At 34.9% G+C, this 13,279-nt stretch overlaps 2 protein-coding genes across 2 annotated transcripts in view; one reads left to right on the top strand and one right to left on the bottom strand.

Annotated features, from left to right (window-relative positions):
* Positions 1-13,279, top strand: part of LOC126881763 (protein prickle-like) — a 425,582-nt gene that overhangs the window by 246,176 nt on the left and 166,127 nt on the right. The gene's annotated exons all lie outside the window — the stretch shown is intronic.
* LOC126881764 (neprilysin-2-like) overlaps positions 1-13,279 on the bottom strand; it is a 34,392-nt gene that overhangs the window by 11,253 nt on the left and 9,860 nt on the right. The window contains exon 3 of the mRNA XM_050646241.1: positions 8,829-8,990. Coding sequence (XP_050502198.1) covers positions 8,829-8,990 — 162 coding nt within the window. The remainder of the gene's footprint in view (positions 1-8,828; positions 8,991-13,279) is intronic.

The following is a 13,279-nucleotide window of genomic DNA, read 5'->3' as shown; positions in this document are numbered from 1 at the left end:
AAATTGTTAAAAAGAAATTGTAGGAAATTTTATTTTGAACAATTTTAGTTGAAAATGGCGTAGATAATGAACAAAAACAATTGCTATAAAATCAATCCGGTCTTACGCTCGCGCCATTACCGCATACGTACTACCTTAAATATTAATTTTAGCAAAAAAATGAAAGAGATCAAAATTGTGTATAATTTAATTCTCTTCATTTTTGTACAGGTACAAAAACTTGGTTGTTGTTGTAAAACTAATAATAAACGAGATAATTCAATAATTATGCTCCAACTCTCACTATTTTCCCCTCATAACTCGGAAAATATCGGCCGCACGAAAAAAATTAGAATCAATGAAATTATATAAAATCGCATTTTCAACAATTTCAGTTTCTACACTTTTTGTCAAAAAATTGAAAATGGCGGAGATATTAAGCAAAAACGGTTCTCGTTTATAATCAAGATGGCGGCTAACGCAACGGTGGAATTCAGTCGAGATTTTAAATTTATACTAATATTGACCCTCTCTAAAGATTAGAAAAATAAAATTTGGGGCAGCTCCTAATGCAAGGTTAGGCCTGTTATTCGTCTAACCCGACTGGACTACTAGGAGATCTTTCGATCTGTCTAATTCTGAAACTGCCTCTGGTCAATTTCCTGGGAGGTAGATTGCCAACTATCCCTCTATATTTTAGGTGGTCTTTCGTGAGTTTTGCTTGAACCGGGCGGGTTGTTTTCTAGGGAAATTTTTGGGAGTCTATTCTCATTAATTCGTCTTACATGGTTGTACTACATCCTCTTGCGCTTTCTTCCCCATCTTACAATATCTTGAATTTTGCATTGCTCTCTAATGTTTGTATTTCTCACCTTGTCTCTTCTTGTTTTCCACACTATTGTTCTTAGGGTTTTCATTTCGGCAACTCTTAGCATCTGTTTCGTTTTGTTGGTGTCTTCGCGCACTTCTGTACCCTATGTCATGATCGGTCGTATGCAAGTCTTGTAGATTCTAATTTTACTATCTGTGCTCATAATATACTGATTTGACCAGACTATCTCTCGCAGACATCCTGACAATACAGATGCTTTGTTGCTCTGACTACTCAGGTCCTTTACTGGGTCTTGGATGCTTGATACATCTATGCCCAGATATCTAAATTGCATCACTTGTTCTATGGCGTTGTTCTCAACCTCTAACTTACATCTGAGCGGATCTTTTGCAAAAAATCGACTGCAGAAAACACATATATTCTTGTTATAGAGGTCCACACTACTCAAAACAACTGTAGTTTGCCTGGCCGGGTCAGTGTCACGAGAAAAATCTCATTTGGAAGTCTTCTTCTTCAAGTGCCATTGTACAAGAATTCATCTGTACTCAGTAGATATATCTTAAAAACACCCTGTAATTATCTACAATAATTACTTTCAGTTATTTATGTCATCATAACAATATTACAACCTTCATTCGATTATATAAATATTGTTAGCCCAGATCACGATTCAACTAATAATTGCAGAGTCAATTATAAACACTTTTCATGGTCGATGCTGAATAGGCATTTCTAAAAATATAAACAGTAAAACTATAACAAGGGAATTCATAATATTATATGAGACATTCGTCATTCTATTTTGGTGATCAGACGTAATATTTCCACATTAAAGATAGTGTCTCTTTCTACACGAGATGTTCTTTGGGTGCGGTGCTACCAGCTTATACTAATGCGAGTGTAAATAAACCAACTCAACAAGTAAGCGTATCAATTATTCCACCCCTCGGATAAGGGATAACCACCCTCACCGGGAGAAGATAGCCTTAGTGCCCAGGGCTGCCATATGGCGATCCAGAACCAGGGAAGAACTCAGAACTGGTAAACAGGACAGGTATGAAGAAACACGTCAATGTTCAGGCACCTAGACCACCTTAGACAACAGTGTGGTATATGTAAAATGGATGGAGACATCAGGCCGACGCGGAGCTGAAAATGGAATAGTATGGAGATGGAACATCGTGGGACAATGGAAAATGGACAATGCTATGGAACGTGCAGCGAGGACTTGTGATACGAACAAAGACGCGTAAAAGTGGTAAGTCCATATTAGCTATTTTTATGGTATTTCCTGATTAATATAAAGTATAAAGTATAAACATTATGTGCTACCTTAATTACAATAATATATGTTTCAAGTTTACCTATTTTTACTTAATTATTCTATTCTATTACCAATATTTATCAATATAAAAAGATTTTTTTTACCCTCATATTAAGTTATTATAGGACGCAATGATACAATTTTATATGATTTTTTTTACATATTTATCAACGTATACTTTATCCTTGCTGACTTTTATTCATTTATTATTTGACTACTGATTTTTAGTACATTTTTGCAATTTTTTTATGATCTTAATATTTGCTATCGTAAATATACCTATCAAAATAAATATACGATATAACAAATATACGCTATATGCATAATACATTTAAATTATTATTCTAACTACTTATTTACAAGGGTTAATATAACGTTATTTATTTTTGAATTTTTATTACTACTGCAATTTTTACATATTTTTACCATATATTGACGTATTATTTTATCTCTATATTTTTACTATATATCTATATACTACATATCTATATACACCGTAAGACTATCGAATTTATATTTTCGCTAAGAAGTGCAGAAGCTGGAAAAAAAAGAAAAAATTATGTATAAATGAGTAGCAACAAAGTTACTTGGGAAGATTTTGTCAAAATAGTTGAGGAAATTGCACAAGAAATAGACAGGCAAAGCAGAAGAGTCTTAAAGAAAAAAGTTCCGAAATCTAAGGACATAAAGGAAGAAGTGACGACACAGCTAATTAAAGCTTATAACAAGTTCACACAATTGACTAGGAAAAACTGGGAAGCACTTTCGGACAAACAAAGGGAATCGTGCAACAAATATTTTGGAAAAATCAGAGACAAAGTTATACGATCATTTCAAGCAGTAAATGTAAGAACAGTGGTTCCAAATTCAATACATCAACCAATCGACGAGGAAGTTGAAGAGGAACAAAGCGACGAGGAAGCAGAAGAAGGAAAAAGCGACGAGGAAGTAGAAGAAGAAATAATTAACGACGAAATAAAAGAGGAAAAAGGTGACATAAAACAAGATATAACAATATTAAACATGGCTTTGACAATCACTGAATTTTTGAATATCGCAAGCAAGATATTGCCCAACGAGTTCGATGGAAGCGCAGGGAAATTACAACCATTTTTAGACGCATTAGAACTACTTGGAAAATTGGCAGAAGGTCATGAAGACACAGCTGTAACGCTAATAAAAACGCGACTCACCAATAAGGCTAGGAACCTAATAACCACAGAAGATACGATTCCACGGATAGCTGAAGCACTAAAGAAAGAATTAAAAGGTGATAATCCGAAGAATTTAATAGCCAAATTAGCAAAAAAAAGGCAAGGGCATAGAGATGCAGCAGTGTACGCATCTGAAGTGGAAGAGTTAGCAGAACAATTAAAAGTAGCATACATAGCGGAAGGAATGCCACTTGACTTAGCAAAGAAATATACGACGGAAGCCGTAGTAACAACAATGAAACGAAACGCTAATGCAGAGAAAGCTAAGATAATACTGGAAGCAGGTAACTTTACATCACCGCAGGAAGTAGTATCTAAATTTTTGTCGATCGATACGACTGAAGAAAATGCACAAGGAAGAGTCTTAAATTATAGGACAAACTACGAGAATAGGAGAGGACAGCAGCAATACAGAAGAGGATACCATAACAAATATGACAGAGGAAGAAGAAATAACTTCGGACAACGGAACGAAGGAGAAGCAACGGACAATCAACGAAATTATTCGAACAGAGGATACAGACAATTTAACAATCAAACATACAGAGGAAACCAGAGAGGCGGACGTAACAGGAACGTAAGGTTACTAGAAATAGAGGACAGTCAAGAAGAGCAAGAAAACCAGCAGTTGGGGTTTTGAATGAACAAGAAGTTGGAAGCACACAGGCAGAAATAAAATATAACATTTACAACTTCGACCTAAACCTAACGAACTTTGTACGAATGAAAACAGGAATTCTTGAAAACACAAGCACTTTTATCATAGACACATGAGCTGACATTTCAATACTAAAATGTTCACAAGATTTTATGAAGGAACAGGTGAAACCAAACACAAAGGCGAAAATAAAAGGAGTCACTAAAGGAGAGTTGCAAACAATGGGAGAAGTTGAGACAACACTCGAAGTAAAAGGAACTCGATTCCAACACATCTTTCAATTGGTAGAACCTAACTTTCCAATTCCAACAGACGGAATCATTGGGAGAGACTTTATTTCTAACTTTCAATGTATACTAGATTACGCAAACCTTAAAATGCACATTAAAGAGGACAACGATTGTTACATTAGTACGAAAATTCTGGATAATATAGACAATGACACCATAATAATACCGCCTAGATGTGAAATTTACAGAATCATAAAAATTTTTCAAACGTTAAAGAAAGACAGGATAGTGGAACAGCAAGAAATACAACCAGGAATATTCATAGCAAGAGCAATTATTTCAAGTAATAATCCTTACATCAAAATTTTGAACACAACGTACGAAACAGTAAATGTAGACGCAAGCACAATCAGGACGTTGGATATTAAACTATTCAATATATATAGGCTAGTCAACGACAGCAAAGACAGAAAAAAAGAATTACGAGAATCACTGAAATTAGACATACCAGAATACATACGAGACAACTTAGTATCGTTATGCGAGGAATGTTCGGACATATTCGCCCTAAGGCATGATATGTTAACCTGTAACAATTTCTACGAACAAAAACTAAGAGTTAAAGACCAAACTCCGGTATATATCAAGAATTATAGGACACCTCATGCGCAAACAGAGGAATTAAATCGACAAGTACAAAACCTAAGAGACCAAGGAATCATAGAAACATCTACATCCGAGTACAACAGTCCAGTAGTACTGGTACCGAAAAAAGCTATAGATGGAGGAAAAGCATGGAGATTATGCATAGATTTTAGACAACTGAACAAGAAGATAGTTACAGACAAATTTCCATTACCAAGAATAGATTCGATATTAGATCAACTAGGAAGAGCAAAATGGTTTTCAGTTATAGACTTAATGTCAGGCTTTCACCAGATACCATTAGAAAAATCATCGAGAAAATACACATCGTTCAGCACAGAAAATGGAGCATTTCAATTTACCAGATTACCTTTTGGATTAAATGTAAGCCCAAATAGCTTTTCAAGAGTGATGTCAATAGCATTTTCAGGATTAACACCAGACAAAGCATTTCTTTACATGGACGATATCGTAGTAATTGGAATATCCGAAAAACATCACTTAGACAACCTGAAAAAGACATTCGAGACATGTCGAAAATTCAATTTGAAACTTAACCCAGGAAAATGTCAATTCTTTAGAAGGGAAGTAACATATTTAGGACATGATCTTTCTCAAGAGGGAGTATCACCAGACAAAGCGAAGTATGCAGTAATTGAACAATATCCGACACCTCAGACAGCGGAAGAAACAAAGAGATTTGTAGCATTTTGCAACTATTACAGACGTTTTATTAAAAATTTTGCGGATATATGCAGACCACTCAACAAATTATCGAGGAAAGGAGTAGAATTTTCGTGGACCGAGGAGTGTGAAAAAGCATTCAAAAAGCTTAAAGCATCTCTGACGAAACCACCAATTTTAAAATATCCTGATTTCAACAAACAGTTTATCTTAACAACAGACGCATCCAATGAGAGTTGTTCAGCAATCCTAAGTCAAGATTATAACGGAATTGACCTACCGATAGCATATGCATCAAGAAGTTTTAGTAAAGGAGAATGTAATAAACCTATAATCGTTAAGGAATTACTAGCGATTCATTGGGGAATTAATTATTTTAAATGTTATCTATATGGAGCACCAACATTCAAAGTAAAAACAGACCATAAACCTTTGACACACCTATTTGCAATGAAAGAACCAACCTCAAAACTCACGAGGATCAGATTAGACCTAGAAGAATATGACTTCGAAATAGAGTATATAACAGGGAAAAGTAACTACGCAGACAGCCTTTCAAGAATAACATTGCATCAACTAAAAAACCTATACATAGACAACGCCCATATACTAGCCATAACAAGAGCTCAAGAAAAGAAAAGGAGAAAGAAGCAAGACAAACAAAGGCTGAAAGTGAACTCGCACTACAGCCAGAAGCCACCAAACAGACAGTAAGGAAGGTACTAAATAATTTAGAGGCGCATAGACTACCAATTTTGTCCTTTGGAGCAGAACTAATCTCACCAAGACTGAGCATTAGGGCCAAAAACAAAATAAAATGCAGCAAAAGCATAGCCACAGGATTGAATCATTTCGATTTAAACCAAGCGTTGGTACAGCTTGATAAGCTGGCGGTAGAGAATGCAGTACGTAAAGTAAAAATATACGTAAATGATATTATTTTTAAAATGTGCACAATTGATGAATTTATTAAAGAAGGAAATAAAAAATTGAAGAATATAGAAATATACATATGTGAAGTACCAGAAACAATAAAAGATGACAAAGAAAAACACAGATTAATAGAAGAATACCATAATCACCCGATGTTCGGAGGACACTTAAAGAAAAATAGACTAATAAAGAAGCTAAAAGCAAGATTTAGATGGAAAAATTTAGAAAAAGACGTAAGAAAATACGTTAAACAATGCCATGAATGTCGCATTAACAAACCGAATAGAACACTTGTCAAAGAAGACGTGATATCGGACACTTCTTCGAAACCAGAGGACACAGCGTACATAGACACGATAGGTCACCTCACTAGAAGCAATGAAGACAAAAAAGAGCGGCAAGAAGAAAATAAGCCCAAAACAACACCACAACACTAAAAGAGGAGACCTAGTCCTTGTAAAAAGGGAAGAGAATGGTAAGTTTGATAGTCTTTATGTAGGTCCTTTCACGATAACAGAAGTAAATAACGTTAATTGGAAAATCAGAATAGAAAACAATAAAATCAAGGAAATACATAAGAATAGATTATATGCTTACAATCCGAAAACACAGTGAGTGACAAGTGTTACGAAACAATGTTGTTAAACGAACATTTTATATTATTTATGTATTTGCGTAGGCTTAGGAAGTTTGTATATAAAATAAATTTTTTGTATTGATTACAACACAGTATGGGTTGGTAGCACGACTTGCAAATTTCCCTCCCCGTAGTCGGAAAATTCCTAAAAAGGGAAGGTGTACAAGAATTCATCTGTACTCAGTAGATATATCTTAAAAACACCCTGTAATTATCTACAATAATTACTTTCAGTTATTTATGTCATCATAACAATATTACAACCTTCATTCGATTATATAAATATTGTTAGCCCAGATCACGATTCAACTAATAATTGCAGAGTCAATTATAAACACTTTTCATGGTCGATGCTGAATAGGCATTTCTAAAAATATAAACAGTAAAACTATAACAAGGGAATTCATAATATTATATGAGACATTCGTCATTCTATTTTGGTGATCAGACGTAATATTTCCACATTAAAGATAGTGTCTCTTTCTACACGAGATGTTCTTTGGGTGCGGTGCTACCAGCTTATACTAATGCGAGTGTAAATAAACCAACTCAATAAGTAAGCGTATCAATTATTCCACCCCTCGGATAAGGGATAACCACCCTCACCGGGAGAAGATAGCCTTAGTGCCCAGGGCTGTCATACCATCTCCGCGACGGATGTCGGCAATCATCATAGCTATTCGGACTTTGGAGGCGGCTGTTCTGAAAAGTTCATTTGATATACATCCGTAACACTCTCTCAGGTTGCGCATCCACGATATTCTGCGTCTACCTATGCTTCTTTTTCCTTGAATCTTTCCCTGCATAATCAATTGGAGCAAGCTGTATCTCTCTCCACGTGTAATATGTCCGAGATATTCCAATTTCCTGGTTTTGACTGTATTTAAGACTTCCATTTCTTTATTCATCTTTCTCAAAACCTCTTTGTTTACCAGTACTATTTCCCACTACTAAAAGTATTAATACGAGCTCAACCGTATCATACTTAAAACGGCCAAAATATCACAAAAGAATAAAAAACCTCTTCGAAACAATATAAAATTTAGTACCTACTGACCATCACTCAACCTGTCAAAGAAAGATATGCCCCACAGAAATATCCGTTTAAACTATTAATTATAAAACAATTTTATTATTGGATCATGTTCTGAGTTGAATAACCTCGGCATTTAAATCTGTTCGAATTATTTAAATATTAAAATCATTAGGCTCATGCTTCTGCTTATGTTCTTTCTACGTGCCCGACATCCTCGTTGGATTTTTTGCATAATATCCATGTAGGAACGAATTATTCATAGGACAGATTGTTCCATTCTTGTTTTAAAGAAAACAAATGAGGTATGTAGATAGTTTACAATGCTCGACGTGTCCTACAAGTATCATTACTCACATCAATTTAAAGGCATTGAGACATAGGCGTGCAGCCTATAATCTCTTGAAGGTTAGAGAAGATTTTACACCAACAAAATAGTGAAATATTTAGGTTATTTGTCTTGTAGTCTGTTACAATGTTAGTTATATATATGGCAGAAACTAAATAAGAATCCCAGTTGAACTATGATGTTCTGGTCATCTTTAGTATGATATAATTGAGCTCGTATTAATACTTTCCCATTTAAAAATACTGAAATAAGAAAATACTGAAAGAAAAATAATTTAGCATAAAAAGAAAAGAAGTTGTTCAAACTTTACCCACAACATTCTTCCGTCACTTGTGTAATTATCGTAGATCTGAATTGAGAAGAAAAATCCATTGTAGAGTCCCAGTTTCCTAGCTTTAAGAGTAGCTCCTTGCCAAGTAAACTCTCGTTCATTCCATGTATGCATTTTGATAATTGGCCAGCCTCCAATTGCCTAAAAAATAGACCCAAAAACATAGAAAAGGATACATGAAGTGATAATCTAAAAAAAGCTATATACGGAGGGACAACAAATGGTGCCACTATAGTATCTGGTCTACCGTCGCATTCCTACTATAGCTATCGATCGATGGATATTTTGGAAATAGTGTTTTTCTTCATGGAAGATATTCCATTAACCACGACAGTTCATCTAACAGAGGAGTCAACGAATGCAGTAACCGACTGGTACAAAATATGGCTAGTTTGTACAGCCGTGCCGTGCTATCGAGAAGAGACCCAATGATAGGAACAAGACCCCATTCAAATTGATGAGGCGAGATTCACTGAAAATACAACCGACGACGCATTTTGGAAGGAGATGGTGCTTCAGAATCGGAGGACAGCGATAATAAAGTGGAAAACCAATGGAATCGCGGAGCACGGATCGACGGCAGACCTTCAAATAGCTGCAAAGATTCGCATCATAAAGAAAATATGAGAAGTACCACGTCAACTTTTCCAATCTCATTTGTGCGGAAAGATGGACCTGGTTCTCGCATTTTTAAGGGACGTCAGATAGCTGGGTTTTAAATTGTTTTTAATTCTTGGTTCGGGTGCCTGCATGACTTTTTAAAGCTAGGATGATTAAGTGCTTTTCTGTCTTACATTAAGGTGAAGGAATTTGTTCTTTAATAATAATTAGCCTGTATCATTTTGTAAATAATTAAGTTACATATAAATTTTGTTTTTTAAATAGTTGTGGTGCATTTTTTGTAAATTATTAGTGCCATTTCATTTTACATTTATTTTCCTCCAAATGTTTAAATAATTGTGAATAAATATTTTTTCTAAAAGAGGTTTCTTTCATTTCATTATTTTGTGCAAGTCCTTCAGGAATTTTCAAATTGCGATTGGTAGACCGCACACTCTAATAGAGCTGTATGCTGTATGCACAGGTAGACCGAATCCTCGAAGTAAACCGCATACTATAGTGGCTTCTTCTTCTTAACGTGCCCTATCAAGTCCCCTTGACGTTGGCGATTAACATGGCGAAACTGTCTCTGTCTCGAGCTATTCTAAATAGGTGTTCTGCTTTCTTTATTCGTGTCCACTCCCGGATATTCTTTAACCAAGAGGCCTGCTTTCTACCAATTTCTCTGCGTCCTTCGATTTTACCCATCATAATAAGTTGAAGAATATTATACCGGTCTCCCCTTACTACGTGTCCAAAATAGGCCATCTTTCTATATTTGATATTATCAAGCAGCTCGCGGGTAGCATTTGCTCTCTTAAGGACTGCCACATTTGTCAGCATAGCCGTCCATGGTATTTTCAGTATACGTCTGTGCAGCCACATTTCAAAGGCCTCCAAACGGTTAATGGTGGATATTTTTAATGTCCATGCTTCGACACCATACAAGAGGACTGACCAAATGTAGCATTTAATCATGCGCTTTCGAAGTTGAAGTTGCAAGGTATCATTACAGAAGAATGACCTCATTTTTAAAAATGTCGTGCGGGCTATCTCGGTTCTACATTTTATCTCTTTATCTGGATCTAGTTGTTCAGTAATATGGCAACCAAGATATTTAAACCTGGGTACTCTTTGAATTATATGACCATCAACATATAACCGTGAATCTTGATGGGCCAAACGGCTAAATACCATGTATTTTGTTTTTTAACAGTTTATATTTAGGCCAAACTCTCTTCCCACTGTGTCAATGGCATTTAAAAGGTGTTGTAATCCATTTATATCATCACTTAAAATAACTGTATCGTCTGCATATCTGATTGTATTTATCAGAATTCCATTAACTTTCACACCCCATTCCAAATTATGCTGCGCTTCCTTAAATATTATATCTGAATATAAATTGAATAACAGTGGGGACAGTATACAACCCTGTCTGACACCTCTTTGTATTTTGCATATTTCTGTTGATTTTCCATTTATGCAAGCTGTCGCTGTTTGACGCCAGTATAATTTTTCTATGATTCGTACATCTTGACTATCAACTCCTTTATCCTTTAATATTTTAATTAATTTGTGATGTTGTACTCGATCAAAGGTCTTCTCATAGTCAATAACTACAGCAAAAACATCTTTCCTTTGATCTCGGCATTTCTGGAATAACACATTTAGTGCAAAGAGTGCGTCCCGGGTTCCCAGTCCATTTCTGAAGCCAAATTGTGTTTCATCCTGGTCTTCTTCACATTTATCTCTGATTCTACTGTGAATGATACGTAGAAAGATTTTCAAAGTGTGGCTCATAAGGCTTATCATTCTATAATCGCTACAGTTTTTTGGACGTTGTTTTTTTGGTAGGGTTATGAATTCGGACTTTAACCAATCTTCAGGGATATCACCAGTCAAATAAACATCATTGAAAAGTTTGACTAGTATTCCAATGTTTTCCTCATTTATGAGCTTTAACATTTCTGTAGGTATGTTGTCGGGACCAACGGCTTTCTTGTTTTTTGCCAATTTTATAGCATGTAGTATTTCTGATTTCAGTATTTCTGGTCCTTCACCTTCATCTAAAGTCTCCAGTTCTTCGGGTCTATCATTATTATACAGTTCATTTATATAATTATACCAGGTAGTTCGAATTTCGTGTTCGTCTATTATCATTTTTCCCGACGAATCGGTTATAGTATGTGGAGTTTTCTTATGATAAAGACCAGCTACTTCTCTAACTTTTTTAAACATATTAAACGTATCATGTTTTTCATTCAACTTTTCGAATTCCTTGCATTTATCCTCCATCCATTTTTCTTTAGCTACCTATATATTGTGTTTAATTAGTTTCTATTTTTCTTTGTATTCTGTTTTGTTATATTTCAGTTTTCTTCTCTGCTCCATCAATTCCAGGATTTCACCAGTCATCCATTGTTGTTTTTTGTGCCTCTGCATCGTTGTTGTATATTTTTCCATTACTTTCCAGGTGAGATCTTTAAACATGTTCCATATTTCTGTATTATTTTCATTTGTTGAATTCTTTAGCTGATTATTCAGGTCATTTTCTATTAGCGTTTTGTTGCATGCTGATATATGTAATTTTGCTGTTTTGGGGCTTTCTTCGACTTTTTTGAGCTTCACTTGGATGTCAGCTATTAGAGTATTATGGTCTGAACCGATATCTGCACCAGGATATGTCGTTGATCTCTTGACACCATTCTTAAATCTCTTGTTTACTAGAATATAATCTATCTGATTTCTAATTATATGAAGTGAGTTATCTCCTGGTCCCTTCCATGTATATAATTTTCTTTTGTGTAATTTGAACCATGTATTTGCGATTATCATGTCATGTTCTTGACAGAATTGGTATAATCTATCGCCTCTTTCATTGCTCTCCCCTAGTCCATATTCACCTATCAGGTCAGATCTTCGTCCTTGACCAATTTTCGCGTTAAAATCTCCAATAATATATGTGATTTCGTTCCTTTTTAGATGGTTAAGTGTCTGTTTTAATTGACTATAGAATGATTCAACATCATTGTCATATTTCTTTTCTGAAGTAGGGGCATATATCTGGATAACATTGACATTAAATGGTTTACTATTTAATTGGAGTATCGCTAGTCTGTCGTTCACAGGTACAAAATTTTTAACATATTTCTTAAATTTAGATGTTATAAATATGCCAACTCCATTCCTATGATGTACGTCATCTTCTACACTTCCAGAATAGTACCTATAGTGTGCCTTCATCTTGTTCACATGTTCCCGCTCCAGGCCAGGAGCTCACTGATGCCCATTATATCAATTTTTAAGCGTTTAACCTCTTGAACTAAGTTACCGAGCTTGCCTGCTGCATAGAGGCTTTTAACATAACTATAGTGGCACCAAAGTTAATGTAAACTCAGATGAAATTAAAAAAATAATAATAAAAGCCAGAGTAGAAAGGCTGCAGGTGAAACAACAATTATTTTTCATTATATTATATAGTTATCATAAATATTATGACAACTGATAAAAACTATTTTAATGATTATTTTAATTTCCTTGTTCCATTATGGCTTTTATTTAATTTTAAGCTTGTACAGATTCAATTTTATTATTCGTTTGAACAAATACACACATTTTGTAAGTCAGACCTTCGATTTATTAATAGTATTTGGGAGGTGATGAATCATACAGGTCGGCGACGAATCATATGAACTGTAGGCAGTACTAGAAAATTTATTAGACAAGGTCAAGTACCGCCTCCTGCACATCTACTAATTATACTATCGGTACCGCACAATAGGTGTATTCATATGCGATGAGTATGTTAGTACCGCCTATAGAATATA

The sequence above is a fragment of the Diabrotica virgifera genome, chromosome 3, assembly GCF_917563875.1.
Source record: "Diabrotica virgifera virgifera chromosome 3, PGI_DIABVI_V3a".
NCBI classification, from domain to species: domain Eukaryota; kingdom Metazoa; phylum Arthropoda; class Insecta; order Coleoptera; family Chrysomelidae; genus Diabrotica; species Diabrotica virgifera.
Note: the sequence above shows the minus strand (reverse complement) of the source record. Positions and strands in the feature narration are given on the sequence as shown.